This window comes from Petaurus breviceps, unplaced genomic scaffold, assembly GCF_028583685.1.
Source record: "Petaurus breviceps papuanus isolate PSGF00001 unplaced genomic scaffold, PetGlider_PUasm1.0 551, whole genome shotgun sequence".
Lineage (NCBI taxonomy): Eukaryota > Metazoa > Chordata > Mammalia > Diprotodontia > Petauridae > Petaurus > Petaurus breviceps.
Window position 1 is genome coordinate 11329093 of NW_027186372.1, and position 23537 is coordinate 11352629.

General features: G+C 39.6%; 1 protein-coding gene across 1 annotated transcript in view; it reads right to left on the reverse strand.

Annotated features, from left to right (window-relative positions):
• DOCK2 (dedicator of cytokinesis 2) overlaps positions 1-23537 on the reverse strand; it is a 500381-nt gene that overhangs the window by 433142 nt on the left and 43702 nt on the right. Inside the window, exons 7-14 of the mRNA XM_069102392.1 lie at positions 23349-23484; positions 22318-22472; positions 16261-16342; positions 7609-7744; positions 6104-6179; positions 4806-4882; positions 3073-3198; positions 1244-1368 (exon numbers count right to left, since the gene is read on the reverse strand). Of these exons, the coding sequence (XP_068958493.1) occupies positions 1244-1368; positions 3073-3198; positions 4806-4882; positions 6104-6179; positions 7609-7744; positions 16261-16342; positions 22318-22472; positions 23349-23484 (913 nt within the window). The remainder of the gene's footprint in view (positions 1-1243; positions 1369-3072; positions 3199-4805; positions 4883-6103; positions 6180-7608; positions 7745-16260; positions 16343-22317; positions 22473-23348; positions 23485-23537) is intronic.

Consider the following 23537-nt stretch of genomic DNA (forward strand, 5'->3'; position numbering starts at 1 on the left):
AAGGAAGGAAGGAAGGAAGGAAGGAAGGAAGGAAGGAAGGAAGGAAGATATACATATGTGTCTAGGGGCAGCATGATGTAGGGGGAGAAAGGGCCAGTCTCAGACTCAAGGAGTCTTAGATTCAAGTACTATATCACACACACTACTGGTTATGTGATCCTTGGTAAGTCACTTTACTTCTCATGCCCCCAGGCAACCCTATAAGACTAAAAGTTGCCCAAAATTTGTTGATCTACATTGGTCCAGGGCATTTTCTCACCAGAAGTTCCCCTCTAACAATGAAATCACAGATATCGGGTATCTATCCATGTATACTTAAAAGAGCTCACATTTATACAGAGCAGCGGATCTCAAGCTGTAATTTACAAAACTCTGAAGATCCCCAAAGACCCTCAGAGGTCTTCAAGGTCAAAACTATTTTCATAAAGAGATTAAGACATTATTTGTCTATTAAAATACTCCCCTTTTTTTCTAACTATATGTCTGTGTGAGGCTTGATTTTCTTCACATATTTTCAAAACAACTTACTGCAAAAGATTGAATGAAGACGTGAGAATTCAGCTGCATTCTAGTATGTCAGAAAATAAAGAAATTTTCAAAAATATGTAAAACAATGGCATTTTTCTTACTAACTGTTTTGTTTTGGAAAATAGGTATTTTTACTAAAATAGTTTATTCATTTTAATAGCTAATGGGTATTATTTTAAAATGAATGAATAAATATTTTATATATCCATTTTAATTTCTAACAGTAAATATTGATCAATATCACCACATAAAAGATCTTTGGGGTCCCAAAAATTAATATAAAGGCTTTTTGAGACCAAAAACTTTGGGAACTGTTTATGTAGAGCTTTAAGTTTCACAAAATGTTTTATATACATGATTTCATTTGGTCCTCATAATAACCCTATGAAACAGGTGCTTTTATTATCCCCATTTTATAGATGAGGAACCCAAGGCCCAAAAAAGTTAAATGACTTGCCCAGGATCACATAGCTAGCAAGAGTCTGAGGTATGATGGACAGCTTCAAGTCCCAGCCTCTAGTCCCTATTCTATCATGTTACTATGTAACTTCTCAGGGAAGTAGAGCCAGGCCTGGAGTAATGAAAAGTACAGATCATGTGGCAACATAAAGAAAGCTAATGTGAGAGAGGACAGAACGTTGAGGAAAGGCTTTCCGCTATACAGAGACCCCCAGAAGTTGCCTACGACGCTGAAGGGAGCAGAGTAATCCCTCACAGGCAGCACTTTGCCATCCTCTGCACAGACACACATGATCACTTCCACATTCCTCTGCGTCGTCTTGTTGTATTTGTCAAAGTCTCCTTGTAACAGGGTGATGTAGATGTCATTCCTGACATCCCCTAAGGCAGAAAGACAAGAGTTAGACACCGGAGTCAAAGAGCTAAAAGACAAGATGGGAACTCCCATCTACCTTGCTTCCTCATTTTAGTGTAAGCAACCACCGTCAGAAGAGCCAGAGGCACACACACACTTATCCTAAAGAGAAGATGGGATTGGGGCTGGCATAGGTGGCAAGGAAGGTTCGTGGAAGAAGAAGCCATAATGGAGACTCCTTCTGGAAGAGGTAGATAGACAAATTATTCATGTTTTCCTTTTCCCTTTTTCTTCCTAAGTTAAACAACTGAATTTCCATCCTACAGTGCCACCTTCTGGGGAAGCAAAGAGAAGACAGAAATCTAATAGCGTAGGAGCTCCCGTCAAATATAAATCATTGGGCTTTTCACTGAGTGGGAGCAGAATAGAATAACTTTCCTCAGTCCTCTGACTTGCTAGGCAATGAGAACTGGGCATCCCATGGGGCAACCCACAGTGCTGGATAGGGAAATAGAAGATCAAAGTGAATTATCATTTATCCAGAATGCCAGGGTAAGCAGATGCTGACTCAGGAACCAGAGAAGGATTCTTAGGGAGTGTGAGAGGAAAATAAATTTTTTTCATAGTAAACAAAAATGTATCAGGTACAGGACAATCCAATTATAACAGAAATTTGGGAACAAGGATAACAACCACATCACAGTCTGTTTATAGGGAGATACCTTTTATTTATATGTGGAGAGCAGGGAAATAAATTGATTTGCAGTATAACCAAACTGAGACCCAGGATTCTAAAGTCACTAAATTTCCTTGGGTCTCATTTCCTAATCTGAAGAATGACTAGGCTAGATTGACTCTGAGGATTCTTCTCCCTCTAGCTCTCTAATCTTATAAGCCTATGTAGTATGGTGACTTATTTCACAAGGTTTTAGTATGTAGGTGGGCTCCAGTTATGAATCCTAGCCTATTTCCCACAAATAGTCAATTCTCAATGATCTGACCAAATAGACTCCCAACTATCTGATACAAATCTTGCTCTTGCATTTATTCACAGACCTGACTCTAAGTGCTTCCTTGACATTTCATTAGTTCTGCTACTTAATTATCTGAAGCATTAACAGTTAAGTACCTCCCCTGCTCTAGAGAAGATAGGAGAAAAGGCAGCTCGCCTTAGGCTGGAAGCTTGCATTAATCTTTACCACCACACTCCTCACTCTCAGGTTAGAATGATGGTCAGGAAAGGATCTTAAGCTATGGGTGCTAGATAGCAGCTTAAGAGTTGTATCTACAGAGCTGTATTTCATACTGAGTTGAATCAACAAAAGGATGACCACATTCATGTTGCAATGTAGGTGGAAAGACATTTTAGAATCAATGGTCATTATTTTGGATGACCCACCATGCTCCATTCATCAGCACAAATAACTAAGGATTAATAAGGTGTGCCAAAGCATCTCTTCAGAAGGGAATTCTACCTTCATTTGTTCCTGTATAATTTATTGATCTCACAGAATTTCAATCTATAGGGAAAATGTCCCCTGATACATTAAATTTAAACTAACAATAACAACAATTTTGAAAGCAAAAGCAACTTCTAAAGAAAAGAGAGCAAAGAATCTGAGACTCCCCATTCGGCAAACAGCTCGAATCTTCTATTTCTCCAGCTCTAATAGGAGAAAGAAGTGAAACTGTGCCAGACTGGGAAAGTCACAGACCAGGTCAGCTCCTACCAGGCATGATGATTTCGGGAAAACCAAGCTTCCTGGCCACAACTGTTGTCCTGTCTACCAGGTGGGGATAGTCCTTCCGGATCTGAATGATGTCTCCAACCAGCATTTTCATTGTCACCCAGAGACCTAAAGGAATATATCCTTTGTGAAGATCTTTTGTATTTAGGGTAAATTATTTTATCTTCTGAACTGAACCTTCAGCTGGAATTGGTCATTGGGAACAAACACTGACCACATTACCAACAGAAAAAATTCCTCACCATCTACCTAATGTCAATTCCATTCCTTTGAAGAGATACTTATTGAGTACCTACTGCATACTTAATAAGAGCATTGTCCTAAACACTGAGAAAGTTTAGATAAGACATGATTTCTATGTTTATGAAAAATAAATTTTAGTAGGGGACATAGCACATACCCAGAAACCAAACAAAGAATACAAAATAATACCTGTGATAAGCAAACAAGAGAAGAAAACAAATCACTAAGTGAGGAGCAAAAGGGTAAAAGATTGCTACTAATTTGGAACGTTTTATAGAATAGGTATCATGTGACCTACATAGACATTCAACAGATGAATGGGAAAAGGGAGGACAATCCCGCACATGGAATAGCATTTTGGCAAAGGCACAGAGATAGGAAAATATATGGTGTGACTGGGACACAGACAGTATCTCAATCTGTATGGACACGGAGTATAAAACCTAGAGTAGAATAATATAGAATGTTGGGAAAAGGCTGAGACCAGTGGAAAGATGGCAGATCTTAAATGTTGGGGCAGAGAAGTTTAAATTTCATTCCTGAGGCAAAAAAAAATTGTTTTAAAAAGAGGAGTGACAAGGTCAGATACATCTTTTGAGGAGAAAAATTATGTTTGTAGCAAGGAAGGATGACATGAAGAGGGAAGAAAGGGGAGATTGAGAGACATGTTGGGAGGTGGTTATAATAGTCCAAGCAAGTGATACAGTAATTTAGAGCCTATCCTCAGGGTGCAGGAATAGAAGAGAGAGATGTGAGAAATGTTGCAGAGGCAGAGTTGGCAGGATTTGGTAACTAATAAGTTATGAGAGGCAAGGGAGAGAGTAGAGTTAAGGATAATATCCAAGTTTCCAATACAGGAGCCTGGGAATATAGTGGTGTCTATAACAGAAACATTGTTAGGAAGAGAAACTAGCCGAAGAGAAAAGATAATCTTGGTTTTAGAAATATTAAATTTGAGGTGCTTATCAGACATCCTGGCAGAGCGTTCACATAAGCAAATGAAGATATAGCTCTGGAGCTTAGATGTCAGGATGTGAGATGTAGAAGGGGTACCTGAGGTCATGGGAGAAAGATTGACAGGAAGATTTAAAAGAAAAGGTGCTGGGCAAAATCTTGGGGAACACCCTCTTTAAGAAATCAGGAAGAATATAAATCAACAAAGAAGACAAAGTGAAAGTTAGAGAAGGAGAAAGAGAACCAGAAGTGTGGTTTCTATGATGCTGAGGAAGGAAAAAAAAATCCAGAAGGAGGGTGTGGTCAACAGTTTCAAAGGACACAGAGAGGTCAAGGACAAGGACTGACAAAAGAAAAATTCCCTGGATTTGGAAAGCAGAATTTCTCTGGTGCCCTTAGAGAGAGCAGGTGAGATCTCCCCTTCTCTCTGCAATCTGTAGAGAGGGCAAAAAAACAGGGATCCTAATTTCAACTGAGGGTACTGGCAATCTCTAAGCAATTAAATACCATTTACTTACCTTGACCTCCACTGTCTCCCTTAGAGGCTGTAACTTTACCCAAGAGACTGTGTAGGAAATCATTTTCAGCTGTTACCCTGGAGGAAGAAAGAGAAAACAGTACCTGCTGGATACATTCATGTTCATAGGGATGCAGGCTAGTGGAGCTGAGGAACTCTGTGATGCCTCATTCCCTTCATCAGATACTCCTTAGGAAAAAAAGCATATGGTCCATAATGGCAAGGTAAATTTAGCCATTCAGACCCAGCTCAGGGACACAATGTTGGGCTCCATTAGAAAAATAGTTTGTTTCTCTCTCTTGTACAAGAGGCGTGATTACAGATGTCATAACTTAAAGTCATTTTCTGAGGAAAGATTGATGAGCAGGAGCTCTTAGATTTTTAAGGTTTGCAGTTTCCAAACATTTCTCTTACTCCATCTTAAGTGCTAACAGGAAGAATGGATCATAGACCATAGATTGAGAAGAAGGGGCCTTAGAGGGTATGTAGTTCAATATCCTCTTATTTTACATATGAGGAAACTGAGTCCCAGAGTAGTTAACTACTGCCCAACATTACAGGGGCAGTAAGAGGATTTATTCTAGGGTCACTCAGATAAGCCTCTACCCTAACAAGAGTCACCAGACTGACTACCACAGTCTGAACACCTTTCTCCAAGATTATTCCCTAGTGGAAGCAACATGGTACAATGAAAAGAGCACTAACGCTAGGGTCTGAGGACTTGGGTTCAAATCCTACTTCTGATAGTATCTCTGTGGCCTTGGACAAGTCACTTCTTTTCTGGGCTTTGGTTTCCTCAACTGTAAAATGAAGGTTTTGCATGCTGCATCGGTCCTAGGGCGCTTCCACTGTGAACTCCTCAAGCAAAAAGAGACAATTTGCTCTCCTTTTCAAATTCATGCCCGCACAACACCAGAATCATACTCTATTTCCAATATTTGGTCCTGGTATCATTATTAAACAATCATTCTAAGAATCAAAGAATTTAAGTCTGAAGGACCCTTAGAGATTCTCTAGTCTAGTTTAACTCTTCTCTTTGACATCAGAGGAAACTGAGACCCAGAAACTAAATGGCAGTCTGTGGCAAAACTGAGACTAGAACATAGACCTTGTAACTCCAAGACCAGTGCATGTTCCGCTATGCCATGGTACCCCATCATCTTTTTACCCTTGGCACAAGATGGGCTGTGCCAAACTTAGAAATGTGCTGCCAAGTGTACATGAGATAAAAATGAGTTGGGTGGTAATATGATTTATGTTAAGAGAAAAAATAATAATAATAAACTTGGGATCTCTTACGGGTGAAAGGGGATGAAATGCTGCTTCTCTTCATCACTTTCTGCTTTCCCCTTGATGATGTCTGTTATATCCATAACTAGAAAGGCAAGAAAAAAATCATTGTTTAAGATTATGCCAAGATGGAGGCAGAAAGAGAAAAACCATAGGGATGGGCAGTCAGGACCAGTGAAAATGAAGCAAGCCCCAAAGGATGAGAAAACTTATCAGAGTCGGGACAAAGTTGGGAATCATAATTGGGGAGGTAAGTCAGTCAGAGCATATACAAAGAGAAAGCATCAGAACAATTAGTAGGTCAAAATCCAGCTAGACAGACAGATAACCATAAAAGTAATTTCCAAGCATGTGCCCCAAGACACTTAGTATCCCATTTTGAATGTTAGAGTCTAAAGAACACTTTGTTCTTGGTGGTTTTCTGAGAACCAGGAATTCTGCAAAAGCAGAGGAAATCAGACAAGAGGAGAGACAGGAGGCATCGGTAATAAAGAAGACCCAGGTCACTAAGGCAAAGCTCTGTCCCAACCAGACAGCTTTTCTATACTCCATGTTCAGGAATTGGCTGATGCTTTATTATGCAAATCGCTTGTGATTCTGAAGGTAGAAACAAACCGAGGCACTTGCCTAGAGAGTATAGCCAAGAGTCAAAGTGGGCAGGGGGCAGTAAGAAAAAGCTTTGAACATATTGCTGTCGACTTCAGGAGGACAAGAAACTCATTACTGAAAGTAGAACAGCATGACCTCAGTGGCTGATTACCCAGAAGGAAGCTAATGAAGGGAACGTAAAACAGAGTTAGAGTGGCAAGGCGTCTTGTGGATGACCCAGTCACCCAACTCCCTCATTTTTTTTCAGATGAGAAACAATTGTTTGAGGGATTTCTGAACTTTACAAGATCATGCAGGGAGCTGATGGCAGAGCCAAGTTCAGGTCCCCTGACCCTCAGGTCAACGCTCTTTGTATAACCCAGCCTTCTAATCAAGGTCAGATCACTAAAGAATCAGAGAGTTTTACCACTGTTGACTCAAAGCCTGGAAAATTATGTAAATTCCACCCTGTTATTTGGAAGTATCTCTTTTCCCAGATATTCTAACAAGCCAGGCTAATATTCTTAACACCCATTTTCTTCAGGACTTTAGCTGTGAAGAGATTCATTCTTTGATCTCTTATCTTGGACATTATTTTTAATGATTTGTTCTTCACAATTACATACTGCTAGAATCATCTCTCCTCCCCTTAGGCCCCAGAGAGGAGCACATAACTATTCAGACTTCAGTTTACCCTCATCCCTCAATTTCTAGACATCTGCTTCCAATTATTCATCACAAAATGGGACTAGGTAATCAGTTACTTTGATTTAGTCATTAGAAATCTAGGTATTAAAGCATTCCTAGCTGAAACAGAGAAAAGAATATATTAAATGCAGCGACATAAAATGAAAACCAAGAGAAAAACAACAGTTTGCTAACAGAAGCAAGTAGATTAAAGCTTCTAGATATATGCACACAGTTACCTGCCACGCCAAATGGCCGCCTTAATCCCTGAGTACATTTCTTTAAATGAGTATCCTTGAGATCCATCCTCCCAACTCTGACAGTTTGACAAATCAAATAAATTTTATCCCTGCTGAGGTCTTTGTTCCCAAGATCCTGTAAGGCAGGAAATGAACAGTTACAATACAATCATTTTTATGTCTCATTATTGAAAAAAAAAAAGCTAACAGGTTACACATCATGTATTTAATAGGAAATCCCCAAAGAAATAAAAGGAAGAAAGTGATGATGATTTCCTGTCCAGGCATAGCTCTTTATGGACATTACCCCATTTGTGCTACACAAAGCAGAGGGTACAGGGTTTCATCCCCATTCTATAGATTAAAAAGCTGAGGCTTAGAAAGAGGACTGAGTGACAGAGCCCAGGTACTCAATATCAATTCTTCTGACTCAGACAGATAATAGAAGAGACCATGTTGGACTTGGGATATAGAGATCCCTGAAAGACATACTCTAGGGGCTGAGAGATCACAAACTGGATTCTTTGTGAGTCACCTACCGGTTTCACTACCACTCAGCACCCCTGTGGGAATAACAGGAAGGACAGTAAGAAAGAAAATAACGAAAATCTCTGGGGACCCCTTTTCTAGGCTGAACAACTTCCTCACAAGTCTAAAATTTCCACAGTTCTCATATCTCTGCTCCACTTTTGAGAAACATATAATTCTAAGACAATTCAGTTATGACATCTACAATAGACTATAAGATCCATATGGTAGTGGTCAGCTCACAATTATCTTTTCCATCTCTCTTGCACATACCTGGCACTAAAATGGATGTTCCACAGTGCAGGAGCCTCCAAACTTTTTTTGGTCATACACCCATCAATTTAAAAAGAATTAAGTTTATACCCCTAACGTGCAAATATTATTCACAAATTTTATAAAAGCACTACTGTGTGCTAATCATTATTCTTTTTCAAACTAATATGAAAAAAATAAAATTTTTTTAAAAGGATACAATAAAGATGAAATAACATTTGTTCCTGCAGTCAACAGGGACCTGTTTGAGTTTATTGAGTAGGCAATGGGCATTGTCAGATCTGAGCTTTAGAAAACTCATTTTGGGGCAGATAGATGGTGCAGTGAATAGAGCATCGGCCCTGAAGTCAGGAGGACCTGAGTTCAAATCAGACCTCAGGCACTTAACACTCACTAGCTGTGTGACCTTGGGCAAGTCACTTAACCCCAACTGCCTTGCCTCTTCCCCTCCAAAAAAAGAAAACTTACTTTAGCAACAATGTGGAGCATAGATTAGAAAGGGGAGAGACTTAAAACAGAAAGACCAGTTAGGGTTATTTCAATAGTACAGAAAAGAGGTGATCAGGGTTGGAACTAAGATAGTAGCCACATGAGTGGAGAGGAGACAGAAGTGAGAGATGTGGAGGAAAGTGGCAAGATCTGACAACTGATCAGATATGTGGGACACCAGTGAGGGGAATCAAAGATGACCGTGAGATTGTGGACCGCAGTGCCTAGAAGAGAGGTGGGACCATGGAGATCAGTAGAGAAGTCTAGAAAAGGGGTGGGTTTAGAGGGAAAGATAATGTGATGATGGTGTCTGCCCTGGAAATCACAACACACCCATGCCTTCTTATCCTGTGCAAACTCGAGTCTCCCACACAAAATTAAAAATGGATATCCTGGGCTCCTGCCATGCAGAAGTCACCCTTTTCTGAATGCAGAACCCAACCAATGGGCACACAAGGTGATCTGAGGGTCAAGTGGTAAGTATATTGAGGGGGAGGGGATTTGTTTTTTGTGGTACCTATGAAGCTGCTAGTGGGGATGCCTAGGTATAACTCAGGTTGTAACTTCTATAAGGGACTAAGATCTGCTTATAAGAGATAGAAATTAGGAGCTTGCACAGCAGAGGAAAGGAGCAGAATGGGGAATAAAGAAGGCAAACCGCATAGATGTGATCCTTCTTCCTTTTTCCTATATGCCAAAAAGAAAAAAAAAACACTTCTTGGTATTAGGCCATGAGCCCACCAGGAAGCCTCAGATTCAATTTTACAGACTACTAGCATGGCAGATAGAGTATTGGACAAGGAGTCGTGAAGACCAGGATTCAAACCACATCTGACACTAGCTTCATGACTACAGGCAAGTCCGGGGGTGGGGAACCTGTAGCCTCAAGATAGAGTATGTATCGAGATATAGATATAGGGTACTCTCTATGAGGAAACTTCCTCTGCCAATGCAGATTTAGAACAATTCAGAGATTTAGAATCTCAGAGAATGTTCTGGGGGCACTGAGAGGTTAATTGATTTGTCCCCACTATCACAGTCACTGTATCTGAGGCAAAATTTGAACTCATGTCTCCCTGACTTTGATGCTGATGCTCTATCCTTGTCTATAACCAAGCAACACCATTGCTGACACAGGAAAAAGGCTCTCAGTGGACTGCCCTATTGCTCCATTCACCGCCTTTATGGCCGTCCTCACCACAGCTGCCTCTCCTCCATGTACTCCCTGTTTTGACTATCTGCCCTAACCCCTTAAAATCCAAGCTCCTTGACGGTAGGAAGAGGCTTGATTTTTCATTTGTATTCCTGGTTCCTTGCATGGTGCTAGATGTATAATAAGGATTTAATAGATGCTTTTCATTTGTTTCATTAGATTCTATCTACTACCCAACTGGGCTGCTTCTCCCCTAGTACACCGATTGCTGCTTAATGAAAGATGGCAAATGGGGGTAAAATTGTTCAAGAAATAGCAAGTTGTGCGTAAGAGATCTGCAGTTTCACGTGCAATCAACTTTTTTATTATGCTATGTTACAGAAATGTTTGTCTTATCCCATAAATTAAATATTAAATAAATTAAATTATTAAAAATTCTAGTTAGATTTAATTGAACTGAAAAGTAGAGCTGACATGAATTGGCTTGACTTGAACTGAATCGAATTGAAATGAATGTCAGAATCAGGAAACAAATCTGAGAATGACTATTTTCGCCCTCATTTTAGAAAAAGCATCTTTACATGTGACAATTCATGTGCAAGTGTACCTGTGCCAGGTACAGAAGAGAATCAATTACCAGATCATTTCAGAGAAAAGGGATGAAAATAGCAACTACTTCCAATCCATTTATAACAGCAAGTATATGTCATGGATATTCTAGGAACACACAGTGGGACCTATGGAATGGGCAGGTTTCACTATCCTGGGGCTTATATTTTTGTAACCAGTTGCTTGCAGGCTGAGGTAAACATCTGCTGCTTATATCTCTTAAACCTTATTAGCCAAACAGGGACAAAGGTGGGTCACCTTTGTCCATTGACTAAGCAAACCCCAACACTACAAGTCCATCCTAAATGTCATTAAACTGACCCACAAACATCTCTCTCCCAATCAGCCCCCTGGGTGGTTGTCATGTGTTTCAGACTGAATAAGGAGAATGAGGAACATAGAAGCCCAGATTCATTTGCTCTATGTACAATAACAGAGGGAAATGGAAAACCATGGTAAAGTGTAGTTTAAAGCAAATCGCCCTCCAGTTTAAATAAATCCCCAGAGTTTTTAAGCTAAATATGTCAACTAACTCTGGCAGGTCTTCTGGCAAGCCAGTAAGAACTGAGAGAGTTACAATCCCAGAAGCTATTCTTTGGAGATTTCCCTTGAATTGTCACTGGTATGGGCCTCTTTTTCCCAATTCCCACTACTATCCTCTTTGTCTCAGTCCTAGCTTACTGCAGTAACATTCTATGTGGCCTCCCTGGTTAGAGTCTCTTTCCTTCCAAACCATCCAGCCTATCACTGCCAAATTCATTTTCTCAACATTCTTATTTCACTGTTTTATTTCCCTATCCAAAAGACCATCAATGGTTCCTTGTTTAATACTACATGAAATCAAAATTCCATTGCTTGACATTCAAGGTCCTCTGGCCCAATTTTATTAATCCCATTTTATTTATTATTACTCCCCAATATATGCCTTATCTCTTCACAACTATCTCTTCAATGGTCCACACAAATGCCATACTCATTCCCAGTCCCATGCCTTTGCCAATGGCATTTTGCCAACCTAGAATGTTTTTCTTTTTCCACTCCTATCCATCCTTCAAGGTCCAGTTCACATATTATCACCTCCATGAAACCTTCTCCCTTCTACTCAAAAAAGGAACAGTTTATGGTCAGACAATTTATCATCTAGTTATAGAATCATAAAATTATACATCACATTGAAGACCATGCCCATCTATACATAGAGTTCCAAAGATCTTTGTGTAGTTTTAAGTTGTAATAACTTCAGAAGTATATACACCTACAAAAAAAGTAAATTTACTAAAATGTTTAAAGTTTAATTATTTGAATGTTTAAAACATTGATATGTTTCTAGTTAAAATTCAGCGTAACTGGTTTGTGCTATACTCAATTTTGAAACTTTTAAAAAACTTTCATCAATCGCAGTTGCTAAGTGATGAAAAGAATTTCATTTATGATCATATTCTAAAGAGCATCCAAAGGACAAGGTTTTGACAGATGTGACAGTTTGGACACAACATAGATCATGTGATCAAGGCAGCCAAGCAAGAGTCCCTCTTCTATCAGTCCACTGACCTGAGAAAACATCATTCAGAAATTCTTATAGGCATAATGATGGGGATGCCTCATCTTGTTAAAATTAATATTTACAAATTATTCTTCAAAATTCATAAAATTAAATAAGTGTGAAAGAAATTAAAATAATTATACTTTCTAATAATGTGTTTTGTAAGTTTGGAGTATTTAAACTTAAATATTTAAAACTGCACTAAGACTTTTGGGACATCCTGTACCTCTGCATCTCCCAGACTACATAATTTTAGTAGGGATAAGACAGTGACAGGAATGGAACCTGTAATTTCATTAATAAAGAGAGGTCCCCGATGAGGAAACTCCCTCTCTTAGTAAGTGCTTTCGATATATCTGAGAATTTCAATGAGCCATGAAGATCCCTCCATCTTCACAGGTAGGGAGGACATTACTCCATGTCCCTCAGGGGAAAGTACTTAGAGAAAAAGTAGAACACAGGAAGAGTGGCTTTTGAGATTAGTATCTGTCCATTGAAAAGATCAGGATTTGGGGACTGGAAGGAGAAAGGATCCGCAACTCAGTCCAAAAGAAGACATCTAGAAAGGGCCAACTCTATATTGGCAAAATCTCAACATAACTACCAGGTCAACATAACTGAGCAACAGTGTGCAAGATCCTGGGATCAGGAAAACCCTGTTTTTTTCTGTCTCAGAGAGTCACAAGCTAGGTGACACTGTTTACCTCTATGTGCCTGTTTCCTCATCTATAAAATGTGGCCTCTAAGGTCCCTTCCAACTCTGAATCTATCATCCTAAAATCCTAGGTAACTCCTTATCACTAGCAAGAGGTGTTCACACTCAAGACTAAAAAAAAACACCCATCCTTAGGATTGTAGTCCTCCCCAAACTGAAGGTTCCAATAACTTTCCAAGCTCTCTCAATCTAGCCAAGTGCCAAACAAGGTCCTTAAGTTCACTTAGTCTAGGGAAAAGACACAGTGAAACATGTAAGATCCTCAGGGAGTTGGATTATTTTTGCATCAATGGGAATTGGCATTGATTTACTGATGTCCTCTCCTTCTTGTTTACATACAGAAGACGAATCACAAGATGATTCTCCGCAAAATGAACATCTGATTGATTCCCATGTCCTTCTCTCACACACCAAACATCTGTCTCCTGGTTTTATCAGGAGAGCCCACAGGACTTTAATATTTATCAAGAAAATAAATATCCTGCCCATTCCAACTAATAATAGATAAACAGAATCTGGGCCCATTCATACACGCCCAGAAAACTTTGTCTAAGCAATTAGGAGCTATGACACTATGTTGTTTCCTACGGCCCATTTTTCAGGAACACACAAACAAAATCAATCACCACCATTCCAGCCTAATTGCAACATAACAGAAAACATTACCCTTAATAGGACGTAGCTAGAGAATTATTGTAAAGCAAAGCTGGCTAATCTAGCATGGCAGTCATTCCTGGCTCAAACCTTTCTCCTTAGTAGACACACACACTCCCACCCTCCTGTCCACTCTTCCCTTTGATTCTCTTGTTCATATTTGGAACACTGCTGTCAGTCAGTTCGTAATGAGGTAAGCAGATTTTCCAACCCAATGGTTCCTACAAAAGGCACCACCAAGTTTATAGCATGGCCAGTCACATCCCCAGGATGATATATGGAAAAGGTAAACGTATAGGTAGGAAGTCACAGGCAATTCCACTCAATTCAGTTCAACGGGGAAATATTAAGTGTCCGCTGTCTTAGTGCTGGGGATACAAAGACAAAACAGAAAATAATTCCTGTCTTCGAGTTGCTTACCTTTTATTGTCCCTTAACGGTTTGCTCCCATTTCTTCTTTTTGGAAAGAAAAGATTAGTCTTACCTTCTGCAGTCTATCATCAGAGGCAATAATCTCATTTAAATAGCTTTTAGGTCCTGAAATTTCTTAGTTTTCCTAGAGTAATGAAGATTTTCATCTCCGTAGATTTTGAGATTCGGAAAATGCTGAACAACAGCATGATGACTAATGGACAAGTTTGTCAACTGGTCCCCTCAACACTTAATGTAGTATTAATATCATAGTCCAATTCCCAGACCCCTTTCCCCACTGCTAGTGAGAGAATCTCCAATGCTCTGAGACCATCTCCAGCCTACCCTGCACATATCTTGTGTGTCCATAGTTTTACATATTGTCTCTTCCATTAGAATATGAGCTCCTCGGGCAGCTAGGTGGTGCAGTGAATAGAGCACTGGCCCTGGAGTCAGGAGGACCTGAGTTCAAATCCAGCCTCAGACACTTAACACAAAAACTACCTGAGTGACCTTGGGCAAATCACTTAACCCCAATTGCCCTCCAAAATAAAAAGAATATGAGCTCCTGGAAGGCAGGGACAGTGCTTTTCCTTGTCTCTGTATTCCCAGCACTTAGTACATTACCTGGCACATAGCAAGTGCTTGGTGTTTTTTTTTTGCTTTTTTGGCAGGGGGGGCAGGGCAGGGCAATTGGGGTTAAGTGACTTGCCCAAGGTCACACAGCTAGTAAGTGTTAAGTGTCTGAGTCAAGATCTGAACTCAGGTTCTCCTGACTCCAGGGCCGGTGCTCTATTCACTGCACCACCTAGCCACCCCAGCAAGTGCTTCTTGACTTGACTTCTTCTGCCTTCTATTTTAAGAGACAGATTTTGAAAACAGTCTCTTATCAGGAATTTATTTATTAAGTTCACATTCAGTCCAATCTCCCTATCCCTAAACAATGAAAGCTGATTTTCAGAATGACTGAGAAGTAACACAAAACAACCAGTCATGAAAAGCCAGAGGATGCTCAATCGACTTCATTTGTCATGGCAGAAGAACCAGACTCGCGCACATTAGAACCTTTTTTCAATAAGGGTCACAACAAAAAGTAGTCTTTGGTCAATTCTGACTTGGCTATTAAATTTAATTAACTAAAACAATCCATTCTTCAAGTATTTTAGTTCTCTCCCTGCAATTTTTTAAGTTATTCTTTTATCTTTCATTGGTTACAAGTCTTTTTGGGAGAGACCATATAATTATTTATTGGAATATGAAAGAATGTATATGGCTGTGCACATGCTCCTACATGTGTGTGTGTGTGTGTGTGTGTGTGTGTGTGTGTGTGTGTACTGTTTCCCTCATTAGACTGTAAGGAGGGATATTGTCTTCTTTTTTAAAAAAAAGTTTATTTATTTTATTTTTAATTTATTGAATAAAACAAGTATTTCCATAACATAACATAATAAAAAATGACTGCACATCAAACTGCAGATCTAATATGTACAACTTGCTATTCCTTTTAAATACATAATAAAGTTATCACATAAATTTCTTTTTTCTTCTTCCCTCCTCTTTCCTCCCTTCACCTTATTGATATTTACCCATAGGAGTCACAACTAGTCTTTGACCTCAGGATGCATTCAGACAGATAGACTAACAGTAGATAGACTACCAGTCTTACTTACCCCTTCCTTCTGTGCTCACAATCACATGTCTTTTCTTTTCTTTTCTTTTTTCTTTTTGGAGGGAGGAGGTCAGGGCAATTGGGGCTAAGTGGCTTGCCCAAGGTGGCACAGATAGTAAGTGTTAAGTGTATGAGGTCACATTTGAACTCAGGTCCTCCTGACTCCAGGGCTGCTGCTCTATTCACTGAGTGTGCCACCTAGCCGCCCCATCAATCACATTTTTTTTTGTTAAGTAATTGGGGTTAAGTAAATTGCTCAAGGTTACACGGCCAGTTATTTCTGGGTGTGGTACTAAGTTTCTGAGCCCAGATTCTATCCCCAGGTCATCCCGACACTGGGGCCGGTGCTCTTACTCACTGAGCCACCTGGCTGCCCCTAAGCAATTGGGGTTAAGTAACTTGCTCAAGGTTACATGGCCAGGTGTTTCTGGGTGGGTGCTAAGTGTCTGAGCCCAGATTCGATCCCCAGGTCATCCCGACACTGGAGCCGGTGCTCTTACTCGCTGTGCTACCTGGCCGCCCCGTCAATCACATTTCTAATTTCATCTCCACCATGGGTGGGGAACACAGGCACTGCCACCTGGGGGTGCCAAGAGGGAATCACTTACCGTGAAGACGACCTTCAGGTTGTTCAGCATTTCAATTTCCTTTGGGAAGCCCTTACTTCCCCATCGCACCAAGTAGTTCTCACTGGAAAACAAAAGTAGCTCTGATTTTCCCAATCATGCTGTTTCAACCTGCCTTCTGAGAACACTTCTTGGGTTCTGGCCACCACTCATTTTAACACCTACTCATGCGCCATCTTACATTGTTCTCTGCTTCACACACATTTCTCTTGTCCCTCCAGGAAGGCTTGCCGGCTCTCGAACAGCAAGCAGAGTCATTATCTTATTCATGGCACGGTGCTGGGCACAGGAAAGAGCATTGTCTATGTGATTCTGGGCAGCTTAACTTCAGCTCCTCCTTAGCTTCCTGGTGTGTAAATGATGAGGTTATACGTGATGGCCTCTATGGTTGCTAGTTCTGTATCTATTATCCTATGGTACTAGGACTTGAATTTAAAGAAATAAAGAACATGAATGCCATGCAACCACCACCTTTTGCTGGTGAGAGGAAGGATGGTAAATTGGATAAAACACTGGATTTGGAGTCAAAGGACCTGGCCCTGAGTTAAAAATCACCCTTAGCCATAGACTGCCTATATAACCCTAGGTAAGCCACTTAAATGCTGAGTTACTCTTTCTTTAGCTGCCTCGTCACCCACTATGTGGATCCTTCTGCTTTTATGGTGCCCTCTTCCCAACGGGTGAGTTTCTCATAAAGCCTCCTTTTCGAGGCTTTGCTCAGATCTGTCACACTCAGTCCTTCACTCTTCTAGCTCTTCTGACACTGTGGACTTTACCATGGCCCTGCAAAAGCACCTCCTCACCTTCCCTCCCCAACCCCATCCCATGCTTTTCAGTTACCTTTTATATGTTTTATTCTCCCATTAAAATATAAGTTCCTTGAGTACAGGAACTATTCTTTTTTTTGTATTCTTCACATAAGTAAAGCCCATCCTATGCAAGAAGGCAATCCCTGTCCCCATTAATGCAAGTGCTTTCCCTCTGAGATTAGCTCCCATTTATCCTCTCTATATATTATCTGTATATAACTGTATCATTCTCCCCTATTAGACTGCAAGCTCCTTGACAGCATGGACTATATTGTAGTGTTTTGTTTTTTCCTTTCTTTGTGTCCACAACACTAAGCATTTAAGAAATGTTGGCTGATTGGACTTGTTAAAAGTCAGCTTCTACCGACTACTTCTCTCTTGCTGGTGTCTTTCCCTTACCCTCCCAGGAAATGGAAACACCAGCATCTACCAAAACAGATTCATTGATATTGAACTTGGGATAGCAACAATTACACAGACCTCAACTTGGCCAACACCTAGAAAACCAATCAAGTCCAAATAAAATGCCCGAGTTTTGTGGGGAGGTTTTTGGTGATGTGGATGGTTAAAACATGGCTGCTGCTAAAGTGACTGAAACCTTCAGCAAACCAAGCAGGCCAATTGATCCAAAATGTCTGTTCTACTTGATTCCATCTTGCCTATGAACCTGGGATCATAATTTTTCTAGAAATCTTTCACTGAATGGAGCAAGCCTTCTGGTGCCTGAACCAGCCAGGTCTAAATAGTAAACACTGGCAATTTTCATCTGAAGAAAATACGGTCATAAATAAGAAAAGCAATTTAAAAGACCAGGTTGGTCTCATCTATTCAGACAGGAAAACTTAATCGAGTGATCAGAAAGCAGCTGTAGTTACAGGGTAGAAGCTAAGACAAGGTTTCTGCAGAACATTCCATCCCCAGGGCAGATATGTCAGGACCAGTTCAACTCTCCCCCTGATGTCTGGTGACCTTCTATTGAAGGGACAGGTGCATTCTATGTCTCTCAGTCACACAGCATCACTGGAAAAACATCTGATTTCTTTTTGGAGGGGAAAGGCAGGGCAGTTGGGGTTAAGTGACTTGCCCAAGGTCACACAGCTAGTAAGTATTAAGTGTCTGAGGCTGTATTTGAATTCATGTCCTCCTGACTCCAGGGCCAGTGCTCTATTCACTGTGCCACCCAGCCGCCCCTCAGAATTTTTTTTAAAGTAGACTTTTAGCTGGAAAGCAGTTTGAGATTCTTTCAATAACTGCATGCTTTCTCCACTACAGTCTGGACTACTTTCTTTCTCTGCTTTAAATCTAGAACCAACTCATTCTCCATCAATGATACCTGTCCCAAATGGTCATCTTAGGCATAGCTAGTGATACAGTGGATAGAGTGGTAGGCCCAGAGTCAAGAAAACCTGAGTTCAAATCCAGCCTTAAGCACTGTGTTACCCTGGACAAGTTACTTAACTGCTGTCTGCCTCAGTTTCCTCATCTGTAACATGGGGGTGACAATAGCACCTACTTCCCAAGGTTATTAGGATCAAATGAGATAATATTTGTAAATTGCTTAGCACAGTGTCTGGGCACATAGATGTTTAATAAATGCTCATTTCTTTCCTTCTGACTGAATGGCATAGACAATTGACATTTTTTCAATCATTTAGTTTTACCTGTATGGATTGTTAGGTCAATCTCATGAAAAATAATATAATAAGCAAATGAACACAGAAAGGATTTTGCATTCTCTGTACCTTTTAGTCAATTTTATAACTTAAAAAATATAGATTGCTGAAAAAAATAATTTGCTAAAGCCTACCTATTCCTTTTTCATATGTTTATCAAGTCATCTCCAATACATGTGCAGAAACATTTTCACAAAGGTCTTATAAAGATAAGAAAGTTGACATATGTTTAAACAATTATTGATATCTTCTCAATTGTCTTTTGGAGGGAGTATTGTCATCAGTGATTTTTACCCATTCTTTTGACATCTTCCTCTACCTGAAATATCTTGTAATATGTTCTTTGATGCTTTCAAAATTTTGTCACTTCCAGTACAATTTTCCTTGTTGTACACATAGTCTGGTCTAGCTCCTGTTCTTGATTTTGTCTTTTTAGATGTCATTTTACTTCATTTTTATAGCACATCACAGATGGGGATAAAAGGGCTCAAATGTAATGGTTCTAATTCATTAATAATGGAAAAATTGTTATAGAAATGCTAAGAAATCTGTTTTATTTTCCTTCTATTTGTTGTTCTCCTGCCAGTTCCGTGTATGAATTTTTTTTGGAAGAAGGCACTTAATTGATTTTAATACAATTTTATGTAATCTTGTTTTCCTCTCTACTGATTTTTTCTGTTTTATGTGATACAGTTTGTGATCTTCGGTCATACTAATCCATAATATGTTCCAAATTAGTTTGTTTTTTCAATGTTCTTCTCTGTTGGCATGTCTCTCTGCTTGAGGAGAAGATCAAGTGTTTTTTAGCGGAGAAAGTTTGTGGGCTTTTCTGACCTCCTTGTTGTAGTAACTGCTTTATACTGGTAAAACTTTTTGCAGCAAGGTGTGAAAATCAAAATCATTATCTTCACTTTTTCCATTTCCCATTTTTACCACATTAATAACTTGCTAGTCAAAATGGTCTCCCTCTACAAATTTGTTGATTCTGATACAACTCTTTTTTTTCCCTCTAGATCTAGAATAGGGAAAACCTCAGTTCAAATCCTGACTTATAGACTTAGTTGTATGATTTCCAGGCAAGACACTGAACTTATCCAAGCCAGAATTTCTTTATCTGTTAAATGGAGATAGTAACTACTTCACAGGATCATTGTGAGGATGAAATAAGATAGTGGATGAAAATGACTTTGTAAACTTTAAAGTGTCACATAAATGAGATATTATTATTATTATTATCGAGTCAATTAATTCCATTTTTTCTGATATTATTTATATGCTTACCACATTGACCCAATGCCTTCCAAATCTCTTCTTAAGGAAAGTATTGAAATTACATAAAACTTTTGAGTAGTCTACTTCAGTTTCTTCTATTTCTTAAATATGAGAAATATTTCACAATATGCTTTTCATCATCCTACCCTTAAATCACCTTTACACTGAAATTACTGAATGTCAAAGTACATACTGACTTGAAGGGAAAGAACTTGTCAATTTTTGTATAAAATGTCTTTGCCTCAGGCTACAATGATCTTTAGTTATCTTCATCATGTATTATTTCCTTGATTGTGGTGATCTTAAGTATTGTAAGATGAAATAACCAAAAGACTCATGAAGTGATGCTCTGCATTGTCTTTGAGCACATGATAAAGGCAAATCTCCAACTCTTTTATTTCCCATTCCAATGAGAACCTTGGAGCCATTCTCCCTTTTAGCTACAAAATCCTGCTATCTTCCAATTTAGTTTATTATGAAACAGTAATTCTGATATGGTTTAGTTCTTCAATCTCCTGATTTGCTGGTCATTGAACAAAGATCATCTGGTCATTAATTTTAGAATCTGGAGGGATCTTAGAGCATATTGCAATCAACATGTTCATTTTATAAATGGGGAAAATGAGACATAGATACATTTAGAATACCAATAGCTAAGTTAATATTCATAAGTAGCCTAAAACTGTCATTTTTAGAATTCCTATTAGCTTAACATCTCAAAGCCATTTTTTCTTCCACTCTATTATACTAACCATGGAAGGAAAAGGGGTATGCAAAAAGACATTTTTTAATTTTTCTTTGTTTCATGAGTTGCCACTCCCAATGGGTTCATCACCTAGCGACCAACTATTGATAAGAAGCTTCTCCATATTTAACTGGGCTGATATTTAGACAACATACTAATTTGGGATAATACCCAAAGTCTTTTCGATATGGTAAAATCTAGTATGATTTATAATATAATGGCATAACCTTTGAGTATCCAGGGTCATTTCCGTGTCATCATGAGATATGGCTCCTAATTAAGTTATGATTATATCAACATTTATTGGGCACAGAGGAAGATGAAGGGAACTAGTACCCATATTTGGGAGAAAAAACATCATTTTATTGGAGTCTACAGCCCAACGGTTCCCAGTTTCTCTGTTCAAAGTCAACAGGAAGAAATAAATTTATCATTGACCCTTTCCAAACAGGAGGACCTGGCTGCCAAGTCCTGCCACCATCTTCTTTACTTTCCTCTGGAAAATTTTACCTTCCTATTTCTTAAACGAAGCTGCCACGGGGAGGCTTACAGAAACTGCCCATGTTTCATCCCAAAGATGACAGGTCAATCCCAGTGAAGTTTTAAATGACCTATATCATCCAGAAGAGTGATTTTGGTCCCCTCACATTTTGTTTTTTTAAATTTTTTTTAATTAGAACATATCATGCTGCCAAATCAGGCATGATCAGACAAGTGTGGAGGAGAAGATCCCTTTAAGAAAAGGTTAGACAACCAAGTTCATATCGATGTATAAAGTATTTCTCTTCCTCTTTTCCCCATACTTTCACCCTTCTCTTCCCACTTGCTCATCTTTCTTCAAAGAGGGCAGTATGTCTTTGACATAGACGGGGGCATCACTCAAGTACGCCCTGTCAAACACATCATACCAGGTGGCACATCAGGGAGCCAAGCTGCCATCAGACTGATCCATTGCCCCAATGCATGGTGCTCAGCTTGGGTGATCAATCATGCATATGGGATTGTAGAACCATCACCCCTGTCAGTGCAGCCAGGAGATATTCTAACGATGCTCAGGAGGCAGGACTATGCTCACCTCATCATTTCTAGGGCTCTTTATCACAGGATACCTTGAGCTTGGCTGACAGGAAGTTGTGAGTCTTTACTGAATGCAAAAAATGCTTCTGAAGTTATCACGGGCAAGATGGTAAGCAGTCATTTTTGCCATCCCTGGGGATGAGGCAAGATGGAATGTATATGCACTGTACTTCGAGGGATGTGGACTAGACGTAAAAGATACCAGAGCTACATCTGGAAAGGACCTGAAAGGCTTGTCCAAGTTTCTCAGTTTTATAGATGAAGAAACTAAGGGACATAACAATTAAGTAATTTGCCAAGCGACACACAGGTAAGAAGTATCAGAAGCAGGATTTGAACCCAGGCCTTCTGATTCCCATGTGAGTGAAATTTCCATACAGCCTCCCACTGAAACTTCCTTCTCACCTCACCTTATAACACATAGCTGTTTCATTGAGGGAGCATATTCTCCAGACCCACTCACCTTATGACCGTTTGCTTGTTGGGATCATAGAGCGACATGAAAAGTTCAGCATCCTCTCCAATTCGGCACACAAAGTTCCTTACAAAGACATAGAGGCTGTGCGTGGGGGAGGAGGAGATCCGGGAATAAGTTGCATAATCTGGCTGATCCTTTGACTGCCCAACACAGAGGAGAGAAAAGAAAAGGATAAAAATACGTGAGCATTCTACCACTTCACAACAAGACAAGAAATGCAGTGAAATGGGCAGACGTCTGTGATGGAAGTCACAGCGTTCCCATTAACAGTCTGGGAAGTCTTATGAAGGTCATCTCAACTCTAGGGCCTTCATTTTCCCCTTTTATAAAATGGGCTAATAGTACCTACACAATATTTCTTAAATGTTTGCTAAAATAATATGAAATAGGACAAACCTATACGACCTGAGTCATGTCTTTTAAGCTCCCAAGGCAGCAATTTCCTCAACTGTAAAATGAGGGAGCTGTACTCCAAGAATTTGAAAGTACTTTTCATCTCTAAATCTCAGATCCTATGTGAAAGTCTTTTTAAAGAAAAAAATGGGGGCAGCTAGGTGGTGCAGTGAATAGAGCACCTGGAGTCAAGAGGACCTGAGTTCAAATTCAGCCTCAGACACATAACACTTACTAGTCATGTGACCTTGGGCAAATCACTTAACCCTAATTGTTCTGCCCTTTCCCCTCCAAAAAGCAAAAAAAATAAAATAAAAAGAAAAGAAAAAATGCTGAGAAAATGTATGACATTATCTATCATATTAGCATAGTACATAACTAAAAATTTGTTCTGTTCTCTAGACTTAGGAGAGTTGGGTTCTAATTTTGGATCTATCCCAAACTTAATGTATGAACTTGGGAAATTTACTTTCTTTTCTTGATCTGTTTCTTCCTCACTAAAGGGAAGGGTGGGAGGTACTGGATGCCACTCAGGACCATTCCACCTTTTGTATCCTATGACACTGAAATGAAGATGTGTCGTTCCTCCCTTTGAAACCTGGGTTTGCTTAGAGGACACAGACCATTTCTTCTTTGATGCGCTCGGTGATTTTATTCGTGGCTTCCTCATGTGCATGAAACAGGCTGATGACACTGGTTTTATCAGGATCCAAGATATTTCCATCTTCATCTCTAACAATCAGATCTAGTTCAAGGATCCTGTCAAGAAAAGACTGGATATGAAATTTAGCAAAAGGACCCCAAGTCACTTG